Source organism: Nesoenas mayeri (assembly GCF_963082525.1).
Source record: "Nesoenas mayeri genome assembly, chromosome: 10".
Lineage (NCBI taxonomy): Eukaryota > Metazoa > Chordata > Aves > Columbiformes > Columbidae > Nesoenas > Nesoenas mayeri.
This window is the reverse complement of record NC_137560.1, coordinates 12228610-12252983: the sequence shown is the minus strand read 5'-3', so window position 1 is coordinate 12252983 and position 24374 is coordinate 12228610. Positions and strand designations below refer to the sequence as shown.

Here is a 24374-nt window from a genome sequence, read left to right as displayed (position 1 = left end):
TTCATTGCCTTCCATGATTTCACAACTTTATGGTGATTCCCATTATCACCATATTGTCACTGACAACAGTGACTAGTGGCACTTTTGTATTATTCTGAGTTAAATTCTGCAAAGCAATTCACTAATTTTAGGGAAGATGAAGGGCACGTGCTTTTTTTCTGTCCCGTCTGGCAAGGACAACGCTTTTCTTTGCGTGACTACGGTTGACTGGCTGGCTAAGTAACTGCATCATCAGGTTTAGCATAGATGAGGGTTCATGCAGCAATGAATTATTAACTTTAGATTAATCTTGTTAATTATTCATTATTCTTCCTATTAAAACTTGCATTTGAGGCACTGAAGCTGTGGTGTTACGTAGCTGGGCAGCCCTGTATGATGGAGAGGGCAGAGCATGAAGTCAAGGGGAGAATTACCAAGTGATGTTTGCACCCAGGTTGATTCCTTTAAATTCCTCGGCAATTATTCAAGGAGAGAAGACAAAAAATTGATCCGAAGTGCTATCAGGGCAAGGAAATTATCTGTAGGCCCACAAAAACAAACAAACAAAAAAAGGTGTACAGTGCATAATTCGTATAGCTTTACTATTAAAATAAAACTGTGAAAGAGAAAAATGGCCAAAAACTTCAGAAACCACAGTGCAGCTGCCAGCAGACAACTGGTATGGGTGGGCAGGAGCCTTGGGGACCGGTGCTATATTGGTATATTGTGCTGCGGATTCATCTTTCCCTGATAATCCTCTTTCCTCATCCCCAATGCACTCTCAGTCAGTGTGTCGTGGTGCATTGAGCCTCCTTTCCCATTCTCATTATGTTATTCAGAGGGCTATGAATGTTGATTGCTTAATCAAATCCCAGTGAAATCTGAAATTATGAATACCCCTGCAAGCAGTCAACAAAATTTAGTAAGCAAGATGAGAATACAGTATGAATTCACAGGACACTCATCAGATAATCAGTTACGCTTTATCATTGCCCACATTTACTCTAACCATCAAAACACCCTGTTAGTACCTCTTAAGAGAAATTTGAACACTGGAGAATGCAAGCAATCAAAGCAGAAAAAAATCTACAAATTGTTCACCAAAAATGAGTCTTTTATGAAGTTTATGCAACACTGTTATTAACAGAGCCATTACCCACTCGAGCCTGTTGCAGCGTGCAGTTTCAGAGGTGTACAAAGGTGGTATTAATGGCCGGGTTCTTCCCTCTCTTGAATCAGGGCAGTGTTATCCTATTAATATTTCTGTATAAATGAAAGTTATGTCTTGGTCAGACTTGGATGTGACACTGCAGTGTTAATAGCTTTTATTAACTGGTTGCGAGGAGGATATGGGGCATTGTTGGGGTTTTGCATGGCAAAATGTTGTTGCAGTATCTGAATACATTAAATAAATAGGAGGTGTGACCATTCAGTACTTCCTAGGCTGGAACACAGCACATGCTGGAAGGTGAGGACAGTCCAGGCTCACTCACGCATCAGCATCTCTCATGGGAACCCAGATTGCAGCTGGCACAGGCAGTAACACACGCAGCACCAAGAAACACGTGTCTGTGCTAAATCATATCAAAGCACAATGCTACATCCAGGTCCTTGCTACCACCAGTTGCACTGCAATAGCTGCAGGCTGAGGGGAAAAGCTTCTCTCCAGGAAAAGCTTCCTGTGACTTCGCTGTTGCTGTCAGCTGTAATCTGGAAAGGCCCAATCTATGACAGGGAAAGCAGAGGCGTATGGTAAAACAGACAGCAAAATTCCAGTACTCCCCACACATAATAAATAATAATAAATTGCATTTGGAAAGTTAAAAAAGCAATTACATTTTTATGGAGGTACATGATCAAGGAAAGTGCAAACCTAACTCACAGAGCTGTATTCACCATATCTGGATTTAAATTGTTATTTATAGCATACTGGGATGAGCCTTGACCTTTCATATCAAAATGTCTCAAAATTATGTACTGCTCTTCCAAAATGCTGTACTACTGCAATTATAGTTCAGGCTGCTTGGGATTGTTATGAAGGGAGGATTTTCTTATTTTCCTATTTGTTTCTTTCCATGTGTTATGCACCATAGTTTTTGTGCATTAAGATTTACAGGAAATGTCGCAAATCTTTTGTTTCACACGGAAAAGCAGTTCATGCCTGTCCAACTTGAGAGTAACATAGTAGGTGATAATATAGAAATTATAGGAGTTGTTAAAGATTGGATTAATCTTTGTAACTTTCAGTAATGCCTATAAAAAATAATAGTGTATTGTACCACACTGTTCTTATTAAAAATGACAAATTATCCCCATTTTTTGTTAATACTAATTTCAAAATTTCATTCTTCTATTCAGCTTGATGGTTACCATAGTCTTGATGTTTCAATAGCTTTTCCTATAATAAATACAGAGGCATATTTAAGTGGCAGCCCTGACTTTATGGAAGAGACTTCTAATAAAAAAAATCGAGAAAAGGGTTTCTTGTACTAAAGGCAAAGACAAGGAAAAGACAAAATTGTATGGTTCTAACAAGACGGAAGACCAGAGAACATCATTTTGGCAAACCATGTGGTCTAATTATAGTAATTACTCATAGCAGAATTTCTGTTCAGCTTTTGGAAACATTTTTTTTACTGCTTGCTGTCATTTAGAGAAAGTTTAAAATTTACAGTGTCTTTATCTTTGTTTCTTGTCTCAAGCAGCAAGTATTCTTAGGGCAGCAAAGGAGAGACTCACATTTTAAAAGAGTTTATCATCAAATGCTTTAGAAAAATAACAAGATCTGAATTTTATCAAGGCAAGCAGATCCAGGAGACTCTTTGCTGAGGGCGAGGGGGAGGATTTGTCTGTGCTCTGGTGATAGAATAAAAAAACATACCTTAAATTTGCAAAATCTGCATTCAGGTGGCTTGAATAATTTATTTCCTTTTTAATTCCTAAAGCTGATGGCAGCACCTGGCTGCTATAAATTTTGTTAAACCATGATATTTAGCCATGGAATAGTCGAAGAGGCCTTGGGTTCTACTTTTAAACAGTCATTGATATTTGTAGGTGATAGAGGATATGTGTCTGTGGTTAGTAGACTTGGTCCTGAAACACAGAGGTAGCCTGGGCATCAGTGGGATCAACTGGTGTGAGGCAGTCTCTGAAAGGGATAAAAAGAGTGAAGGAAAAAGATTCTGGCTTCTTTTGGTTAGTATTGCTGCCACACACGTTTAAGTAAAACAACTTTGTAAATAGCAACTTGAGTAAAAGGCTGTCGGTGGAGCTTTGAATCAAGACTGTTCCTGTCTGATGTTGTATGGATGGATGTTTGAGGCATATAACCTACCTGCCGTGCACTGCCTATCATGTTCTCCTGCCCAGAGACATAAATATTAATGGCAAGTGTACTGTGTTATCTCTATGTGATTGAGCTGCTCCTGAAAGCCTCTGCTGCAGTGGCAGGGGAGGGAATGTGGAGAAGAGGTTAATGATGCAGTAGACTTCCATGCCACGTGTCTGTCTGGAAGTGATTCACAGTTCTGCATGTTTGTGTCCGTCGCTTCCACCATCCTTCTTGGCCAAAGTCACATGAAGTTTCTGGTAACGCACCTGTGAGCTTCCCAACTTTACCTTCACTGCTCGTCCCAGGCCTCAATTTTCCATAGGCTCCTTTGCAACAGATGGATGATATTAACTAATTTAGGACACTCTTCCCTGTCATTGTTGTCTTTGCTTTGGACCAGCAGAGCAAATACCTAGCAACTTGGGACCTTGTGCGCAGAAACTTGCATTCTTTCAGCAAAAATAAATCCACTTTCCTCCTTCTAGCATGTGCCTGTGGTGTTAGTGTGTGTAAGCCATCAAGATGCATTTTTGTAGATGGAAAATGGTCGTTATGTAGTTGGTAGAGCAAGAAAAGATTTGGGGTTGAATATCTATCTGGTGATGGCTTGAGCCAGGGTGCATAGATTATCTGTACAAAAAATGTACAAGTAACTTCTCCATCACCCTGTCCTTGCCTAATAATTATTACAGAAGTGGAGATTTGTCACCCAAAAATCTTCATCTCATTCTGGTTTATCATGAAAACCTAGACCTTCAGGGCAATGAAGAAAGGGACAGTATCAAAGTATGATCTTTGGAGCAACCAGGCAGTTGCTCCACTGCCGTCGGTGGGATTGCAGTGAGCTGAGCTTCTGCTCATTTTTAAAAACAGCAAGTATGGCTCAGAAACATTTGGAAAATACTCGGTTTGATAGAGCTACTCAAATGTGCTTTAAACAGGAAATTAAAAGCATTGTAAATTAGGCAAAATTGCATGAAAAGGGCTCCAAATGAGAAAGGAGAAGTTTGTAGTAAATTCTGCAAGTATGTAGAGTCTAATGTGTAATTAGAGAACCACGAGTTGCCTGTTATTGCTCGTTCTTTGTACTGAAAGACTCCGTGTCTGTAGCTTTGGTAAATGTTTCAATCACGTGCAGTCACCAGGAGCCATCTCGGGCTGTATTTTAAGTGTCTGTTTACACAGTTGTTACAAATTGCCTATGGGATGTGAACTGTCTGTCACTTCCAGAGCAATTAGTATGTGAAACCTTATCAAAAGAAATCTGTCAAGTTTGAAAAGCCATAAATATTGCACTAGGATCTCTAAGGAAATCAAAGTGAGTTTGATATAGTATTTATTTACATGTTGCTACACAAGCAAATGTACTTATAGATGCTCCAGTCTGTGTTATTTCCTGTGCTTTGTAGTCCATCAGTCCCATGTTGAGAGAATTATCCAGTTGTTGTAAATATTGTACAGCAATAATGGGTTGCTCCTAATATCTAAGGCTGTGTAATTCGAGCAGATTATTTTTTTCTGGACAACAATTTGTTGTAGTGAAAGGAAGGCAGAGTTGCAACATCTTCGTTATGTTCCTCAGTTTTATGTAGCCAAATTAGTAGAGTTTGAAGATGGCTTTTGTGGAGATTTTGATCTTTTTCACTCTAGAAATAGGTCTCCTTTAGTACCTACTGTGTTCGGTTCCTCTGTTTGGAGGAATCCCAGATCATCACCATTTGGTGCTCTCTTTGATCAGAACTCTTCACTGTTACACAACTTTACGTTTGCCTTCTGCTCTCCTGTGACCTGCTTAGCCAGGATTTCCAATCTAGCACTCAGCTCAAATGACACAAATATTCAAATCTTTTTACTAAGGCAGAGGCTGGGAAAATCTACTACAACGATCATATGATCGGAAAGCTTGTCTTGAAAATGAAGGCATAAGGGCTCTTGATGGCTCACACTAGTGAAGAGGTAAGAACACTTCAGGCTAAAGGCATCATTAGCCCAGAAGCACATGGATATAGACTTATAATGAAAATATTTAACCTGAAAATTAGAGGTTTCTTAGCAATTAAAATAATACCATTTTACAACAGAAAAGTAGGAAAAAAAACCCTTACTGCTTCTAGGGTATATTTAAGAGTAGGGCTATATAACCTTCTGGGGAAGGTTAGAGTGGGAAGGGGATTGTTGATCCAGCAAGACCTCCCAGTTCTGTGGTGTTTCTGGGGAATATGTAGTCAATTTACCATTCCACAGTCAATGCAAAATGTTGTTGTATTGCAGAGCTTGGGGGGCTTTGGTGGAAACCTGTGAAGATTCACTCAAATTTCAATGCCTTTGTGCCTTCCGGGGTAGTGATGTTTATTGGCCCATTACTGGATGCTTCTGGAGAACAAGATAATTGTTCACCAAGAGTAAATTTAAAAAAAAAAATAAAAAAGCTTAACTACTTGCAGAAAATAATAAGCCAGCTGAGAAGTGGTACCTTGTTTGCTCTGAGTATCCTCTTGACATCAGCATGAGGTTACTTATAATTAGATGCACATGTGTAAATATGATGATTAGATATTCCCATATAAACATAATTATCATATCATGCTAAAAGTCTGAGTAGACATTCTATAATCCTGTTGTTAAAAATAAATAAATAAAAGCCAACAATCTGCGTTCAGCCTCTTATATATGTAAACAGTGGAATGTGAGGGCAGAATGTATTTTCTAAAGTAATGGTAGTTGAGGTCAATTACAGTTATGGCTCATTAGAGTATTAAACTAAGAATATGCTTTTCAGCATAATTAGTGTTTCCTTAGAAACCTACAACAATCTTGTATTCACGTTAGTTCTTCAAATATTTTCAGGGTGTTTGGGCATTAGTCTAATGCAAATTTTATAGGGTTATATTGCATTTAACCTCACTTGCAAACTCTGCAACCACTTGTGGCATCTCTCTCACTTTCATTGTTCAAATAACCTCCAAAGATGCCATATAAAACACAGTGTACTCTCTGATTAGTCATAGAGAAGATTACAAAGATTACAGCAGCTTAATTTAGGGTTCAGTGTTTTGCTGAGTCCGAAATTCTGAAGGAATAAAACATACGGTGGGTGATAATACAGCTCAGCGGATCCTCCTCTGAACTGTCTTTAAAGGAAAAAAAAAAAAAAAAAAAAAGGTCATGAATCAGGCTGAAATGTCCATGACAGAAAGATGAGATTCTTGTAAAATGCATTATATACAAGAATATTAGATCCATGTGTTGGCTCAGAAGTGTCACAGTTGGAAATGTATGTTTCTAGCCATAAATATGAGAACTTGCAAAATGTTAGCCTTTTTGTCATTTCATGTGCTGTGATATATCCAATTTCCCTAACCAAAGGAGGCAAGGAGAAAATCATTTGGGGGCTCTAGGTTTGACTTGTGATGGAGCTCAGCATCAGACAGTGCCCTGTGTCACGCTGGTAGTACCTTGTGCTTCCAGATCTCACCTACGCCTGGATCTTCAATGAGTACCCGACCTTCGTACACCAGGACAACCGCCGCTTCGTTTCACAAGAGACTGGAAACTTGTACATCGCGAAGGTGGAAGCTTCGGATGTGGGCAACTACACGTGTGTGGTGACGAACACGGTGACTGACAGCAGGGTCCTGGGTCCCCCCACCCCGCTCATCCTCCGGAATGATGGTAGGACTTAGAGGAGGGGAATTGGGGGCTGGGGCTGGTGAGTTCATATTGTTTTATTTGACTGACTGTCATCCAGAAATTCAGAAATGGCCTGAAATATTTATACCAGAGTGAAGGGAAAGGTTTTCCCCCTTCACAGAAATTCAGTGAGGCTGGAGACATCTGCTTTAGTTGTGGTTCAAAGTTGCAAATGGCGATGGGGTTTATGATGCTGTGGCCAAATCTCAGTATCAGGCAATAATTATAAAAGAGAAACTTGGTGACACTTGGCCAAAGACAGGAAATAAAATAGATTTTAGACTTTGGATATACTACATTTTTGCTCATTTCATGCATTCCAAAAGTGAACAAAAGCACTTTGTTGTTCTGGTAACTCTTAGCTCAGGCTGTATTTCCCAGCAGAATTGTTGCTATTTTTAGTGTCTGTGGAATAATACAAAAAAAGCAAGAAGAAACCAAAAGAGGATTCTAAATTTATACAGACAGTTGATTTGTATCATTGTCAGTTTTGAGTAGATAAGAAAAATAAGTTTGCATGCTAATTTGTAATAAAAATTAATTTAAATTTGTCTGTTTAAAGGATAACTGTTAGGACGTTTGTTCCAGAAATAGAAACACACTATTAGAAACTTCTTCTAGAAGAAGATCCATTGTCACCTAGTGGTATTTGACACAAATTCTTTGCTTGTAGAATACAGGCTCATTTTTGCCAGTTGTTGACTACTACAGCCCTTAGCTGTCCCCTTCACATTAGCGTCATTCCTGTGGACAGGGAGTTTGGAAATGTTGTGATGAGAAAGTGCCGCAGTTCGTCTGGGACAGTTGTTTTTCCAGATCTGTGCCAAATCTGCTCTTCGTTACAGGGAAGGCTGCATTTCTGTAAACCCAGTGACAGTAAATCTGTCCCTCTGAGTCCAGACTAAGTTGTCTGATATATGAAAGATAAAGAGGAATATTTTAATTCGTTTCCTATTAACGTTTTCAGCATTGGAGAAGAAATATTTTGAAGTATTATATTAACAGGACTTTTATGCAAACCTTACCTAGCTGAAAGTGCATCGATTTATCACAATCCAGCTTGATGTCAGCTTCTGTTCCAAGACAGGGCTGATGCTGGGGTGATTGTAAAGTGCCTCACTGAGGGCTTTACCCCAGTGCATTGCTTCTTCATGCACTCTGCTTTATTTACAGGGACTGATTGCCTTCCTGAGATAATTCACAGGAATGTTCTCTGATTCCTTTGAAGTGTACTCTGCTGTTTATTAAAGATATGAAACTGTAATTGAGCCTCTGAGGGGCTGGGGAATACATCCCTGAGCTAAACAAGCAAAGTACTGTTGTATCTGTAGAACCAAGACAGCTTTATTCAAAGCTGAAGATGGGCTAAATGTGTATTTTAAAATAGAATTGCACTAGTATTACAGGGAAGCTTCGTTTTAAAAATCAGCAGATCTCAATATTTGATTTCACATAGAGTAACCCTATAAAATCTGAATGTAACACACTAACAAACTTAAAAAGCAAAATTATATATGTTACTTCAGAAGTGTGAACAACAGAAGCTAGTTAAATCTGAGGCACATCAATATTTCCACTGGGAAAGTTGTCTTGTTTATCATTTGTATTCATATCTGTTGAGTATATCTGAATATATATGACATGTTATTTTCGTTACAACTTTTTATCATTAAATTAGTAGGCTCAGAGGCTAGCTCATCAACAATTAATGTTTCAGTTCCATTTAGTTTCAATTAGCGAGTTAAGTGGGAAAAATGTTCATAATGGAGCTTTCCTGGTGAATTTATGTGCACTGAGCTGTTCCTCCAGCTGCCACCCGGGCAGGCACCAAGCTGGGAAAGAAGGGGCACGGGGTCCCTCTGCCCCAGCAGCTCCCCAGTTACCAAGGGGTTGATGCAGCTCTGAAGCCACTCAGCCCTAGGCTGGTGTCCCAGCCAGAGTGTCAGACCTTCTCCAATGCACCCTTCATAAAACAGTTTCTTGCTAAAAGTTACAAAGTTATTGCCTGGTTGGCTTCACATTGAAGTACTTTTTGTGAATTCTGCAAAAATCCTGGTACCGTAAGACAATCTCCTTGTGAAATTTGTGGGTTTTTTTCAGAAGTCGAAGTTATTTTTAAACTGCAAAACATTTTCGCTGTCATAGAGAATTAATTATAGGTCTCTGTTTCTTTGAAAGAAACTAGTGGAGTAAGACATTATCCAAAAGGTATACTGGTCATGTAGAACTAAGAATAGCGCCTAGACTTGTTTTTTATTTATTTCATACTGAGTTAAAGAGAGAAAAACAGAAGACTCTTTCCTTTTGTGCCAGTGATAATCTCTCACTCAAAAACTTTTAAAATTCCTGATTCTGGAGCTATAGGAAGAAAATGGAGCTTGGATGCTCACAGTTGGGCTGACCCTATGCTGTTTAGTCTAAGGAATTTCGATTGTTTTAACAGATAGGTGAACAAGCCACATGGCAGGTATTCTTACTGCATCCAATATTCAGACTTCTCATGGAACTAATGAACATTCCCCATTCCCTTGGAGAAGCTCATTGATGTGGATGTGCAGGATGGCACATGCTGAACTGAGATCTCCCTATAACCTTGAGGTTTCTTGTCACATTTTTTCTACAATTCGTGGCAGTAAGTTTTTTAGACTTAGTTGTGAATCATTTAGGCTTTTTATGTCAAATACCTGCCTTCTTTGTTGTGGTTATTTTATTTTAATGTAATCATCTTGGAAAAACTGCTTTTCAGCATGTTTCTTTCAAGTGCTGCTTGCATTACAATGCCAGGCTGTTGAGCTGTAATCTGTAAGAGGAAAAGATATGGGTGTAGGGGATGAAATCAGATCCTGTAGGCAGATTGCCTTCCCCACCTGTGCCTTTTGTGCTTGTGTTTTGCTCGTTTTCAGCTGCAAGGCTTGGGAGTTACACATCTCCCACCACTACTTGCAGCGGTTTTTTCTAACCAGCAGTACATGCTCTTGTTGACAGAACTCTGCTTCCTTCCCTGGCGCTGTGCTGTGGAAACAGAAGGTGCCTCTTATCCCATTAGTTATCTTCAGACAGATTTTCCGCATTGGAGAGATAAATATCATAGAGGGCTACAGGATAGTGGTAGGAACAGACTGTGCCAACACAGCTGTTGTGATCAGTGTGAGCTGAAACTCTGGACAGAGGTTATCTGATGGTGATAAGTACAGTGTAAAAAGTACAGTGTGTGCTGGGTAAAGGATGTTTTTCCTCTGTCTCTTGATTCCCTTCCACAGATGCATGCAATCACTCACTGTTTAAATATTTTCATATATCTGTGGTGAGGATGCTTGCAATGCAGGTGGGTAAAAGATTTACAGACGATATTATGAAAGTGCAGCAGTCCCTGAAACTGCACATTTATAGTTTGGGACCTGTTCTCTTGAAATGTGTACCCATATTCCAGAACAGGTCTTTGTGAATGACAAGCAGCTCCCCCTTTCACATTATGTAAGAGTGCTAGTGTATAAAAGGAAAAAATAAAAGTTGTTATGGTTTTCTAGATTTCCCAAGGTATTGAGGTTGGGCTTCAGCTTGCATTTTGCAGGAATGAGGGGAATTAACCCTAGTGCTACCAACTGGTACCTCCCATTGTGGAGAAAGGGCTCTCTGAGCTATTTTCATGTTGGGAAATATAATAAATAGCTAAATGTATACAGCACCAAAGAACCAGAATGATCCTAAAGCCTGAAGTAAGGTTTCCACTAGTATTGCAGCACTTATTGCAGCTCAGAAAAAAAAAGGATTTAAATTTGAATGCCGGACAAGCTGCCTGGCAGCTCACTGAGTGGTATGGACTGGAAGGGAACAAACCTGCAACGCCATCTCCTCCATTTAATCAAAACCTGTCTGCCATCTGGCTGCCCTATCCCCATCAAGGCCACAGTCTCTGCACCATTCTCCCCTGGAAGGGCAGCAGGTACCAGAGGTGCCATCCCTACCACCACCTTTGGGACCCTCTTGGCCACCCTGACCCTGCAGCAAGCACCAGGCAAAGCCTGTTGAGAGCCACCCAGGTTTTGAGAGCTGCTGCTCTTGCAGTACTTTACTTCTCTTTAAAATATGCTTTAGATTTTTTACATCAGAATTAAAACAGTAACAGTAGGAAAGAACCAAAATAGTCCTGCAATAAAATTACCATCAGCAGCAGCTGTATGGACTAATTAAACTTTTAACATTTCACAGGTGTTGTCAGGAAATGCATATCATCTCCTCAGACAAATTAGCTTGCTTCTGAATTCCTGGGACTTTAATCCAAAAGCACATTTTTAAGCCTTGAAATTGGAAGAAAAATATGAAAGCCTACGAAATGCAAACACATATAGCACCTGATGTGCCATGACACTGAAAGTGTTCTCCAAGCTGCAAACCTGGTGTCTATTTTAGTTCTTTTATTTTCTCCCCCATCCCTTCCACCTGCATGGCTAAGTCAGGTGTTAAATCACCTAGGAACAGCATGAAAAATAAGGACTGTCTGCGTGGGAATTGGTCTTGGATCCAACTTTGCTAGTTGAGGACTGGTTTGTAGCTGGCCTCTCAGTGGGCAGGAGGCTCCCCTGGGCAGCTCTCTTTCTCCTGTGTTACTTGGCCACAGTGTCATCTCCCACCCTCCAGCCAGCTGCCAGCAGACCCTGTGGAATGGTTTTGGACAAGCTGCATCCTCTCTTCTCGCACGCCTGGGCTGTGGTGGGGTCGGGGTGGCCTGTGGCACAGGCACTGAGGAACTCTTTATTTGAGGGTGATGGAGACTGTCATTTCTCCAGGTAAGTCTCTAATCTGAAAGGCAGCATCTTCTAAACTGAGGCAGCTGCCTGAATCTGGCCAGGCTTTCATGGGAAACATATCCTCAAGGGCTCTTCCTCTGCCAAATTTGCAGTATTCATTGCAAAACATGGAAATGCTTTTCTGAGAAAAGATCTCTAATAAGTTCTAATATCAGCCAAACGCTGCTGCTGCTCCCAGACATTCATGCCCAACCATGCCCTTGGATACCATGGGGCAATAACTGGTTTTGGCTTGGCCAAAACTCACCCAGCAGATGTTTAGCGTGGAGAAATTTAGACAGGATTGCCAAGATTTGGCAAGTCACAATCAGGAGAACAGAGAGGATTTTCTATGATGTCGACTGTAACATCCACTTCCAGCCCTTCGGGGCTGCAGTGTTAATGTGCAGGGGCCTAACGAGAAGTGTGCCATGTAATTCTTGTTTGTATAGTATGTAAATGCTGCAGCGCTGACACAGACTCATGGGTTTCCTGCTGTATGTGTTGGCCAGGACATGACTATGGAGAGACTTTTCTCGTTGTTAATAAATTCATTTAATTTTGATAACTGATGTTGTGCAGGAGCTACTCTTTATATAATGTAGCAGCAGTTCTTGTTTGCAATTAACGGGTTGGAAGAAAGATGATATAACCTGCTGTTGCACCAGAACAGGTAATATACATGTCAGCAAGTAAAGCTAGACTTGATGTAAGCCTCATATTGAGCATTTTCAGCTTTAAAACTCTTAACTGTGAAAAGGTAAAGAAAAAAAGGCTTTTGTTGCATCCTCTTTGCAAAGCAGGTAGACAAAAAGCAGCTCTGCAATCGCAGGCCACCGTAAGCAGCCCTGGCTTACCTTGAATATCTCTGTAAACTCGTGCTATCTCATTTCTGTATTTGTGCATACTGGTGACATTCATCTGGTCTGATCCAATACTGCTCCTGCCTGCTCCTCGCCTGTCCTGTGCTTGTCCAATGTCCAGGATGCATCGTGCAGTTCTGATTTAAACTGCGATCGTCAATTAGCTGATAATCACTACTGATGAAATTAGATGTGCTGGTTTTAAGACAGTACAATGAGTAGAAATGTAGCCATTTATCATTAATATAAAGGCCTTTTTATGTGCCCAAATTTTTAAACACAATCTCATAAAGAGACTGCCCCGATACCTGATTTACCATGGCAATAAAAATAAAGAAATTACCCAAAGAGTACATGATCTCTGCGCATCTTGGAGTTAATAGATGCCTTGATTAGCTCCAGTGCTCTTAGAACTTTTTCTAATGACTATTTGTTCCACATTTCATTTTCTAGAAGGTGATGAACCTCCCTTATTATTGATATATTTCACAAGCTACCTGCAAAAATCAGGATCTTCAGAACCAAAAAGTAGCAAAGCCATGAAGAAATTTTAATCTTTGGCAGATGGTGTGGAGCACTGGTTCTGATATTCCTCTGGCAGTAAATGGGAGAAGAGCCCACACTGCACGGCTGTTAGAAACAGGCTGTGTTTAAAATGAATGGATTAATTGGGCAAGTAATGATGTATAGAACAGCTCTGTGCTAGCACGGGAACACTTGTGAATTTATTGCAAAAATTCAGCCAAGCCTTAGCATATATTTTATGTTCACAGGGGTGATGGGAGAGTATGAGCCGAAAATAGAAGTGCAGTTCCCAGAAACAGTTCCATCTGCAAAAGGAACAACAGTGAAACTGGAGTGCTTTGCCTTGGGGAAGTAAGTTTTGATCCATTATTATTATTCCTACAGCTTCTCACTTTGATAGTGCTATACGGTAGAGTTTGCAAGACTTGCCAGTCTTCCCTTTCCTCGGCAGGAGTTACTTATTGCAAGCATTCGTGACAGACAAGGGACTTGGGGAGCAGGGGCTTTGCTCACCAAAAAGAAACTCCCAAGGAAGAGAGAAGATGTAACTTATTTTGTAAAGATGTGTTTGTGCATCTCCTGTTTTGAAGTCTCATGCAACACTTAAAACACGTCTCTTGTTTCTAGAGTGAACACTGGCAACACTTCCTAAATAAAATGTGGGACTGGTAGGAAAATGGGTGTATTGTCACAGCAGAACCCAAAATTCAAATTTGTCAAAACAGCATTTTTATAATACACAGTCTCTGCTTTCAAGGCTGCATGAGCAGTGCACCATTGGTGTATATGTTTATTTTTATTACATACAAGCCACTCATAATAAATGTATCCAGATCTTGTGCCAGAGTCTTCAGACTCTTGATGTCTTCATCATCCTCAAACACAAAACAGTGTTAAGTTGATCAGACAAGTGCTTATCAGGACAAGATGCATAGTTTTTTCTATGAGTCTTATTTTGATTTCTTTTTTCTTATTTTAGTCCAGTTCCTACTATTAGCTGGAGAAGAGCAGATGGGAAACAGATACCCAGAAAAGCGAGAAGACACAGATCAAGTGGACTTCTTGAAATCCCAAATTTTCAGCAGGAAGATGCTGGACTCTATGAGTGTGTAGCTGAAAATGTGAGAGGGAAAAATGTGGCACGAGGACAACTGATATTTTATGGTAAGCAGTCTTCGTGCTTTCAGACGGTTTTATTTTATCGGGTGCAATATGCAGTTAATATTTTGTGATAAAGTAATTTTGGGGAGTATTTTTAAAATTACTTTCTTCTACAAGCAACACATCTCAAAAAAGGGTGTAATTTGAAATAAATCCTATCTGAATGGTGCGTATTAATTTGAGAATCAGAGCAGTTGGAACGAAAATGTATTGCTGGAAGGATATTTGCATTATAATGTGCAGAAAACACTTGCAAATGGCTCATTTGCCTTCTTGGAGCTATGAGGGTAGAGCAAGTATTCTGGTGGAGCCTTTTTGTGGCTACAGCTCGGGATTTATTATGTATCTGTTGCCTCAGCTTGTGTTAATAAATGTTAATTGCTTATAAGCAAACAAGGACTGCTTTCAAGAGGGGTCAGTGGTTGCCCAGCCTGGAAAGTTGGGATTTAAGCATGTGGGAGCTGGCAGAATCCTCTTCACCCAAAAGCTTTGTACACCTGCTCTTCTTATGCTGAAATCAGAGCCAGTGATTTGAGCACTGTAAAATGGAAAACTTTGGCTTCATAGACCTTCTGTGTTAAGTAGAAAATGCATTAGTGCCCCTCATCCTGATATAAGTGTCTGCCCATCCCCAAATTTCTGCTGGACACTGCTCCATCTTGTGAAGCAAATTAACTGTTTCTAGGAGCTGAACGAAGTTTGCAGGGGGAGAGTTTTACATGTTCAGAGTTACTGGGGATTTACCCCTGTAGAGGTGAACAAGAGTCGCCAAGAGGGTTTTAGAGGTCCAAATGGGCTGTTGGTTTGGTTCTTAGCTTCTATTGGATATCTTTTGGAGGGCAGAAGGCTGCAGGTTACATACCTCACATTCAGGTGTGCAGAGACTTCGCCACCATCATAGAAAACTTTGTTTTGTTGCTGCCCTGTTGTCATCTTCCGGAGCATAATAGAATGTCGTTCTTTATTGAACTCATGGAGAGAAACTCAGTGTTTGCTCCCCCAAATGCTCCCGAGAGCCCAACTTCTGTCAGCAGGGAACATTGGGTTGAACTCCAGAGATGAAAAGAATATTTTTGATTTATACTAAATTTGCCACAGAGAAAGAGTTTGGGAGTTAACCATCCTGTCAAAACTGGATTGCATTTGGTGAGTAATGTTTTGGGGTTTTTTTTGAGGCACATATAGGGATGTTAAAAAATTGGAAATATTTCTAAAAGGCATTTAATTTGGAAATTAAAATTTTTGGGGCTTCCATTTTTTCTCCTTTTAAAACTAAGGAAAACGTAAAATGAGAAGATATCAAGAAGGAGAGAAATAGCAAGGAGACAGTAAAATCTTTCATGTTAAGGAAAGAACCCAGGGTTCCTTTAAAGTTTTTGGTTTTTTGTTTTGTTTTGTTTTGTTTTAATTGAGTTGAAGATTTCTTTTTCTTCTCATCAGGCAATGCATGTTTCTCCTGATTTTTCCCATGTGCACAGTAAATGAAAAGACTCATCAGTTGTACAGTTTTACTCAACCCACAGCCAAACCTGCCTTCCTTGCAAAGCAGTAAATCGAGCCTTTGGTGTAATCCCACCATAGCATATATTAAATTATAATCTAATTACTGTAATGAATTTACCAGTCTGGATCCCATTGCTGGAAGACTGCAGATCCTACACAAAAGCTGCCACCTTGGCTACTGCTGCTTTTCACACTCAGGATGGCATTTCAGCAAAGAAGCTCAAGATTTTTGGGGAAGAGGAGTGTCCCTCTCTCTCTGTGATGCTGGGAACTATCTTTACATCTGCTTTTCTTCATGTGAGCAGAGGAGTTCCTTATGGAGCACCATTGGCCTGCCACCTCTCCTAGCTACTGGTTTTAAAGATAATTGACTAAAATATCATCCCTGTCCTGAGGATGATGAGTTACTAGTTTATAAGCATCCAGTTTTCAGGGATAGCTTGTGTTAGGCAGCCATTTAGTACTGAAAACAGATGTCTCTTAAAAAAAATTGCTAGGTTCTGGAGTTTCACATGGCAGCAAAGTTTTTTCAGGGAAGGTGACTTACTGTAAATACTTTATACGAATAATTGAAACTGAAAGAAAGTCATTTTCCTTAATCATTTTTCTATATAAAGCTGAGAAGTGTTATGTCGTTATTGAAATAGAACTGTAATGTGGGCAGAACTTTTCAGGAGTCTTGTGGTGGTTCAGGGCTGGTTCCCAGAGAAGGGAACAATCTGGAGGAATGTGATAGGGGCGGTCGGATGTGCTGCCTGTGTGCAGTGATGTGCTGTGTCACGACATGTGCCCTGGAGATCGCAATCTGGCTCTAACGGCATGACTCCATTAAACCCAGTTATCTGCCTCCCTGCATAGAATAGAATAAAATCATTAAAAAAAAAAAAAAAAAAAGAAAAAAAAAAGAAAAAAAGAAAATTCAAATTTGTCTGCTCACTGTAGCTAATCCAGCGTTGCCTCCATTGTCAGCTTCTTTCATTGCTCCTGGAAGTTGTCAGGGAAGGTTGACTTTTGCTGTATTTCATTCTTGTATCAATGTTTATTTTTTCCTCTGTTAGCATATCAGTGACACTGGAGTTGTTTGACATTCTCGTTGTAGCAGGAAAGGTTAATTAAACATTCAAGATCTGTTCTTCCTCCATTTTCTATGCTTTGAGCCCCTGCAACAGGCTGAGTTTTATTGCTCTCTGACAGCATTTGTTCTGAGTGTTGTATGTCCTACTTGATGGATAGACCTACACGATAGAAAACATGTTAATGTTAATGCAATTACAGTGACTTATACCTGTTTCCTTGACTATTATAACTCTGAACAACATATCACTTGTTTTCTCGCTAGAAGTCTCTTGTTCTGTCTGACATTCCTATTCTGTCTGCCATTCCTAGCTAGCTACCATGTACCTCCAATTATCTCCTAAGAACTAGCAAATTAAACTGCAAAACCTTTTCTTTCCTACCCTCATTCAGCAGCCATAAATACACATTGTGCTGCATTCCTGACTTTGCAACTTGTTCCCCCCATGCCCCACACTAGCTGAATCCCCATGGCTGAGGCAGGGGATGTCCCGAGTGTCGGCTCAGCCCCGGTGTTGACTGCACCGACCCTGCTGCATCCAGTGCCTGCTTTTCCCTTGAACTTGGCAGCGAGGGTCTGCCTCGCCGTCAGCTGTGTGTTTTGATGCGCAGCACTCCTATTGACCTGATTCTATTTTTAATCTTGCTGCTTATAAATTTTAAAGTTGATAACCCTCTGCAAGGCTAAGATTTATATCCCGAGCAAAAGGCAACACCAACTTTTTTTTTTTTTTTTTTTTTTTTGGCAGAAGCAGAGTAAACAGATTACCGTAGCTCGCTAATTTAAAAAGAAATTGCCTTTTCATTCATAAAACCAGTATCAAGGTGATGCTTATCTATTATCATAATGGATGTTGTTTCATTCGTGTTAAGTTTAGATGCCATTTCAGGCAGATCTTTCTTTGTCAGATGGACAGTCACAACCCAAAGGTTGTCCTGAGCATAGGACAAGAGACGACAGGCAGATGCACAAGCACAAAGGACACATAAGGCACATAAGCTTTGGCTCCTTATTCCTTTCCCGTGATGGACGAGAGTCTCACCACCCCTCTGCAGCTCTGCTGACGTCCCTTGGCCAGGTTCTCTCTGAAGTTCTCCGTACCACCACACCATCATATTGTTCTCCTGAACTTTTTAAAAATTTGAATGTATTTTTTTATGCCAGGTGTGAAATGAGGTGGTTGTGCCAGCACTTACTCCTTGGGTTCTACTTCAGTTTGTGTTTAGAATTTCCTATATTGACTCTGTCTGATGAGACAGTGCAACGTCTTGATATCCCTCACCCCAACAATATGTAGAGTCTGAATAACAGAAGCCAGGAAAAAAAGCGGCCAGTCTAGATGAATAAGCACATTTAATGAGACTGGTAGTAACAGCACTGAGAAAGCAGCACTGGGGAGGATGCTCAGCTGGTCAGGCAAAGGGCACCCCAGGACCGGCAGGGGTGCTTGGGGCTGGGGAGCTGCACTACCCCTGGGAATGTGTGGCTGCCAGGATTATGATCAAAAACATGCAATTTGGCATTGGGCTTTCCAGTCAGATCAACACTGTTGTACACAGCCTGGAAGAGGAGGAGAATACCCAAGTACTGGAAAGTGTCAGTTTTGGCCAGCACAGATGCAAGTGCTGACTCAGTGTCACTCCAGAGTCCTCCAGCATCTTTCTCATCTGAGCTCATCCACGCCCTGCCCAGCACTTTGCTGGCAAGTCAAGACAAAGAGGAAAAAATTGCAGTTGAAATGGCTTCTGAAAGTATCAGTGAAGCAGCATCCACATTAGCAGAGAGATAGACTTATTTGTAACTAATTACAGTTCTTTGCAGCATTTTATAAGATATTCAGCAGAAGCCTTTTAATTCATTAGGCTGCTTTTCAGATTAAATACTTCTCAAATCAAGTCCCAACAGGAATTTATGCAGCTCCTTAATTTTGCAGTGAAATGAGTCCCCATTTCATCAGTGAACCTGTGTTTTATTTGTGCAAAAGATACTTTATGCCACCCTGTTAAAAAAAAAAAAAAAAAAAAAAAACAAACACACAAACCCAACACTCAAATGTAAATAATGTAAATAATGTAAATTATATTATGCTTTTATTATGGTTAGAGGTCTAAAAAGGAAATTTGCATAAGTGAAAATCAGAGAGTTGTATTTCTACTCCATTTAGGACCCAGATCACCAATAATTTGCTGAAAATTCACAGCCAATTGAAATAAAATGAGTTTCTGCACTGATAAAAATACATGAAAATTCACATAAATAGGACAAGTATGTATTATTATTAATTATAATTTGCATGCCTCGCCTGAAAATGCAGTTTGCTACCTGTTACACAGATACATTGCCAAGTATCACCTCCAAGCATCTCCGTGTTCATTTTATTTAAAGTTCTCATATCTTGCGTTGTTTCAGAATATTGTGCAATTTAACTCTTGGTTAAGCACCACTTGGCAGCAGCCAAATTCGTCCTTCCAGAAAGGGGCCATTGGCCTTGGGAGCAATTGTTTGCAGTGCCCAGTCTCGGTTGGTTACACTCATCCAGGGGAAAAAACTGCTCAGAGGGAGGATGTCTCAACTGCTGCCTGTGGGATACTTTCTTTTTCTCAGACTTTAGTGCAAGAGGGAGTAACTCTGAGTTTTAAATAATTTGCTGCCTGAGGGAAGTCTTGCATCCAGAACAAGTTTCTGCACAGAGAATGGACATGTTTCTCCTCCACTTTTCCTTTTCCAAGAGACTGCTGGAAACCTGCTTATAGAGAAATCAATTTTTAGGAGATTCAGAAAAAGTGCTCAAATTATTATAATTTTGTCTTAGAAGAATAGCTCTCCAGCAGGAGAAGCAGAAATAGAAAGAGGTATGAGAAATGAAGTGTGGAGGCTACTACACATCTTCCTTACTCCCCTGGGTAGCTGCAATCTATAGCATCAGGAATAAAAAATAATTAAGTCCCTGAGGACTGGTGTTTATGAATGTACCTGTAATACCTGCAGTCCTTTGGTGCCCAGCATAACTGGGGAGAAAGTCATGTAATGATGCAAAATACCATATGGAACAGGACATAAATAAGAGTTAGGGACAATTTAAGTAGTTTTTGTCAGCTAGGTTAACTTCTTCAAATTTTCCTCTGTTTCTTTTCATCTGATATTTAATATTTTAGTTCCAAGCAGAACTCCCAGGCTGGGTCATCTTGGTCAGACTTCTAGAAGGGCAGAATGGAGACACGGAGTGGCAATATCTGGCTTTCCCAAGATGCAGACAAATGGAGATCATTTAGGTGTAAGAGTCAAGCAAATTACTTTGGCGAAGGATTTGCACATGTTTGAAGTTGTATAGATTTCAAATATTCCTTAATTGGCAGTAGAGGTCAGGAGGGATTAAGAGGAAGAAAGGAAGAGAAGAGGAAAAGTGATAACGAAAAAGTCTGGTTTCGCATTCCTCTGATCATTGGGAAGGATAACAAACTGAGGACATACAGGTTTTGTTTACAGAAGCTGTATCCCTGTTTGCACCAGGATGATGTGTGCATTTGTCTGCGCAAACCTTATACACTGCCATTCTTTCTTTTTAATTACTCACGTATTTTTGCCATCTGTTTTTCTTACTGCTTATGCTGACTTCATGGTCTTTAGACTTTTCTGATCCTGAGTTCAGTCTCAATCTCCTTAGAATAGATATAGTAATAGACAAGTCATTCAGCCTTTCATCTGCCATTAATGATGAATTACACAGCCTGCACTAGGTCATCAGCTGCTATAAATTGGCTTAGGAACACTGAAATCAATATATACCGACCAAGAATTGGATTCTTGTATATGTATTAGTACCTCATTTGCTTTAGTCTTTTTGGTTGTTTTGAACTCACAGACAATTGCGAAGTCCTAGATTTATTTCTGGTTTATTTTTTGCTTTGCTCCCCTAATTCTTTGGTTTTGTAACTCATTTCTGATGTGACGCATCGTGACCAGCTGTGTCATTTCATTTTGAAATGCCTTTTAGGACGTGATTTCTGGTCCAGATTCCAGTGCCTACTTTTGCCTTTCAATTTATTACAAAGAAGGACAGACTTATTCTGAACTTTTTGGTCTTAGAGAAGTAAGAGTAAATTTAGGCATACTGTGCTAATCACTTGGTTTAAAATGCCACACATTTGTATTGTGAAGATGATCAAAGGTAAACAGGTTTCTTTTTTCTAACTGGTGCAATCATTTTTCTGTCACCCACCTGAGTATGAATTCTAAGTGTAATGCTTATATTTTTAAGCTTTTTCTTCCACTTTGTCAATTTAGCATATGGATTTTTCTTGCAACTGAAATGAATTCTTAATCAACTTCTGTGTAATATTCTTTCTTCAGTACCAGATTTTTCATCCAGCATGATTCCAACCGAGGCCAGTAACATCTAAATACTTCCAGTAGGGCCAAAATATTTCCAAACCCATCTTATTAAATAATTCCTTTTTGCCTAGTACCAATGAAAGGATCTAAATGGCTTTTTCTAGAACACCACTACCAGTCACAAATTAAACCTTGTCATTATCTGGAATAATGTCACTGTATAATGTTATACCATGAAGCTGGTTTCATATCCTTATTTGAATTATTTTAATTATCATGCTTGAAATCTTGTGTTACATTACCGTGTCTTGATATGATCCCCAATGGGAGGCTGTCAAATTTCATTATTTTATGGTGGTTCTTATTCGGTGGCTCAAACATATTTGCTGCATGAGCCAGCCCTTGTGTATTACTCAAGATTAAGTCAAGAGTGTGCCTGCTATTCTCTGAAATGAACTGTTGAAAGGAGAGGTTGACCTAATTAGGCAAGTTTCCCAAAGAGCAGCGGAGAACAAAGCTCCTGTGAAACAAAAGTCTCCTCCAGTTTTCACTGAGGTCTGTTTTTTGACCTATTATGCTCGTTCTGTAGTTGTCTGCATTATAAATGGTTTTAGGATAGAAAGTTTAAGCAGGTACAATAACCGGAGGGGGTGAAGAGTGGTGCGTGGTGCAAGGCTGTGTTACACTAAAGAGTGCAGACTCCTCCTTATTTGAGGAGTCTACCTGAAGTAATAATACTGAATTTTCTATCTTCCTCACATGAGAGTTATCTTTTTACATGGCATACATTTATATGCTATAGAGCCCACCTTACCTTTCATGGGTTTTCTTGCTTTACAGGTTACTTTCAGTTGTTTTCTCTGAATTTCTTTGTTTTCATGTGAGAAATTGGTAAAACACTCAGTACTGCAAAAAAGGCAAGTGGATCTGTGTGGGTTTATACAGCTCCATTTACAGTATCGTAACACTCTTCAAAATTACAAGTTGGATGCTGTTAGAATAGTAAATATGCAAATTCATGAGTAATTTGCAAATGTCCTTGAGCCACTGAACCCGTTGCAGTTGTGCAGGCTGTCTCAGTTTGATAGAATTGTTCAAGTTCTTACTCCAGATGACAGAATTGACTTTCATCTTCCTACATGTAAAAGCTTTCACTTTCACATCTCTTTAGATATAGATAATAAACAAGCTTAAACTATTACAGGGGCAGGAAGGGCAGTCAGAGGAGTGAACACTGCTTGCTTCTCCTTGCCAGCTACTTCTTTTGCTTCTCCGTTGTCATTACATTCAGTTCTCCTTTCTGCTTTCTCTGCAAGTCCCTTGCAGTTAAGATGCTGTGCAAAATTCTTCATCTTTCTTCTGTGCTTTGTAGGCACCTGAGAAGGGAAATGTGCGGCATGGAAGGCATGGGATTATGCACACATCTGTCACAGCCTGAACACAGTTTTAAAAGTGTTGAACTTCTCATTTTGATATTATATTTTTTTAATTTAACCTTTCACAGAATCACACAGAATCACAGAATTTCAGAACTTTCTCTGGCCCCTGTCCTTGTATATAAATTGTTACCTGTCTTTGAGTAACCTTATTTTTTTACATGGGAAAAAGTATTAACCAGGTTCTTGGAGACCTCTACTGGTAATCTATTCCTACATAGTCTATCAGATTTTCTTATGTCAAAATAGGGCAAATGACCATTAAGAAAATCTGAACTCACTCTCTTTTTTAGTAGGACTTTCTGAAAAGTATTATAGATATATCTAGACTGATGGGGTTTGTGAAGGTAACATATGAAAGTCAGAGGTTTCCTATAGTCTCCAAAAACATGTGGCAGTTTAGGCAAAATATGATTTGCATGTGGCATCTGGCTAAACTTAAACTGTATTTAAAAACAAACAAACAAACAACACGTGAAACACAACTAGAAATGTAATCTTATCAAGTGCCTGAAAACTGCCAGTGCCAGTTTTCACCAGATTCTACCAAAATGTATCTCCAGTATCTGCTTTTGGACTTTTGAGGTTTGTTCAATGTCATTAAAAGAATTACTGAGACCAAAGATTTCTCATACACATGGAAGTTGTTCCTGTGGCCATACTTGCAGGTATGGCCCTAATCTAAGAAAAAACTAAGAATTTGGACCTGAAGTAGTGCCTAGAACCATGCAGGCCTAAGTTACAGGAGTAAGCTTAATTTCAATGCAGAGGTAGTTCTAAGTTACAGGTTTTGAAGTTGGATGCTAAATTTTATAGCTTTGAAGCTGAAGTCATATAGATCCTTAAGAAGAAAAGGTCCCTGTTTGAAGGACCAGGGGTCCTACAGTGCCATTTATTCCACTGGGGCAGCATGTGAACTGGTGCTTTGGTTTTCTGCAATGATCAGGGTTTCCGAAGCTGTTCTTTTGCAGTAAGTGTTCTTATTAAAAATCAAATGAAAACAGGTTATTATCTTCCACGTGCCACCTTCAGAAAGCAGAACTGGACTCAGGGCAAAAATTCTTTAGCATTATTAAGCATTTTATTAAATCCAACTCTTAAATCTGCTATAAAGAAATAAATGTCCATTTCCTTGCACTGAGAGAGTGTGCTGTTGCTTACAGACATGAGACTTTACTCATTACTTCTGCATTGCAGCTCAGCCCAACTGGATTCAGAAAATCAGCGATGCACACGTGGCCATCGAGGAGAGTGTGGCCTGGGAATGCCGAGCGAGCGGGAGACCAAAGCCCGCGTACCGCTGGCTGAAGGATGGGGAGCCGCTTGTGCCCCAGGTAGGCACCGCTGTAGCCCTTCACTGGGGATGATGGTTACACTTTATGATGTTCAAGTGAACTTTAGCTGCTAATGAAACTTTAGAGTTTTTGCTGATCTTTTGTGGCATCTCTGCTCCTCCTGCCAAGCTGTGTCACCATGCAGATGACCAAGAGCGTGATGTGCTGCTGCCAGGGACACAAAGAGGTGCCCGAGGACTGGTGATGTGCAGGAGGTAGGGACATGCACACGGTCCCACTGCCCTGTCTGCCCAGCTTCTTGCTGGAGGAGCATCACTCAGTCCCAGAATCCCCCATTTTTAAACCACAAACCAAAACAAGCCACCAAAGCATTGGTTTCATGGCAGCTGGCATGTTT

General features: G+C 40.0%; 1 protein-coding gene across 1 annotated transcript in view; it reads left to right on the top strand.

Annotated features, from left to right (window-relative positions):
• LOC308043971 (contactin-4) overlaps nucleotides 1–24374 on the top strand; it is a gene marked incomplete at both ends in the record, with an annotated part of 157556 nt that overhangs the window by 71528 nt on the left and 61654 nt on the right. Inside the window, 4 exons of the mRNA XM_080350395.1 lie at nucleotides 6779–6982; nucleotides 13424–13526; nucleotides 14155–14339; nucleotides 23880–24016. Of these exons, the coding sequence (XP_080206521.1) occupies nucleotides 6779–6982; nucleotides 13424–13526; nucleotides 14155–14339; nucleotides 23880–24016 (629 nt within the window). The remainder of the gene's footprint in view (nucleotides 1–6778; nucleotides 6983–13423; nucleotides 13527–14154; nucleotides 14340–23879; nucleotides 24017–24374) is intronic.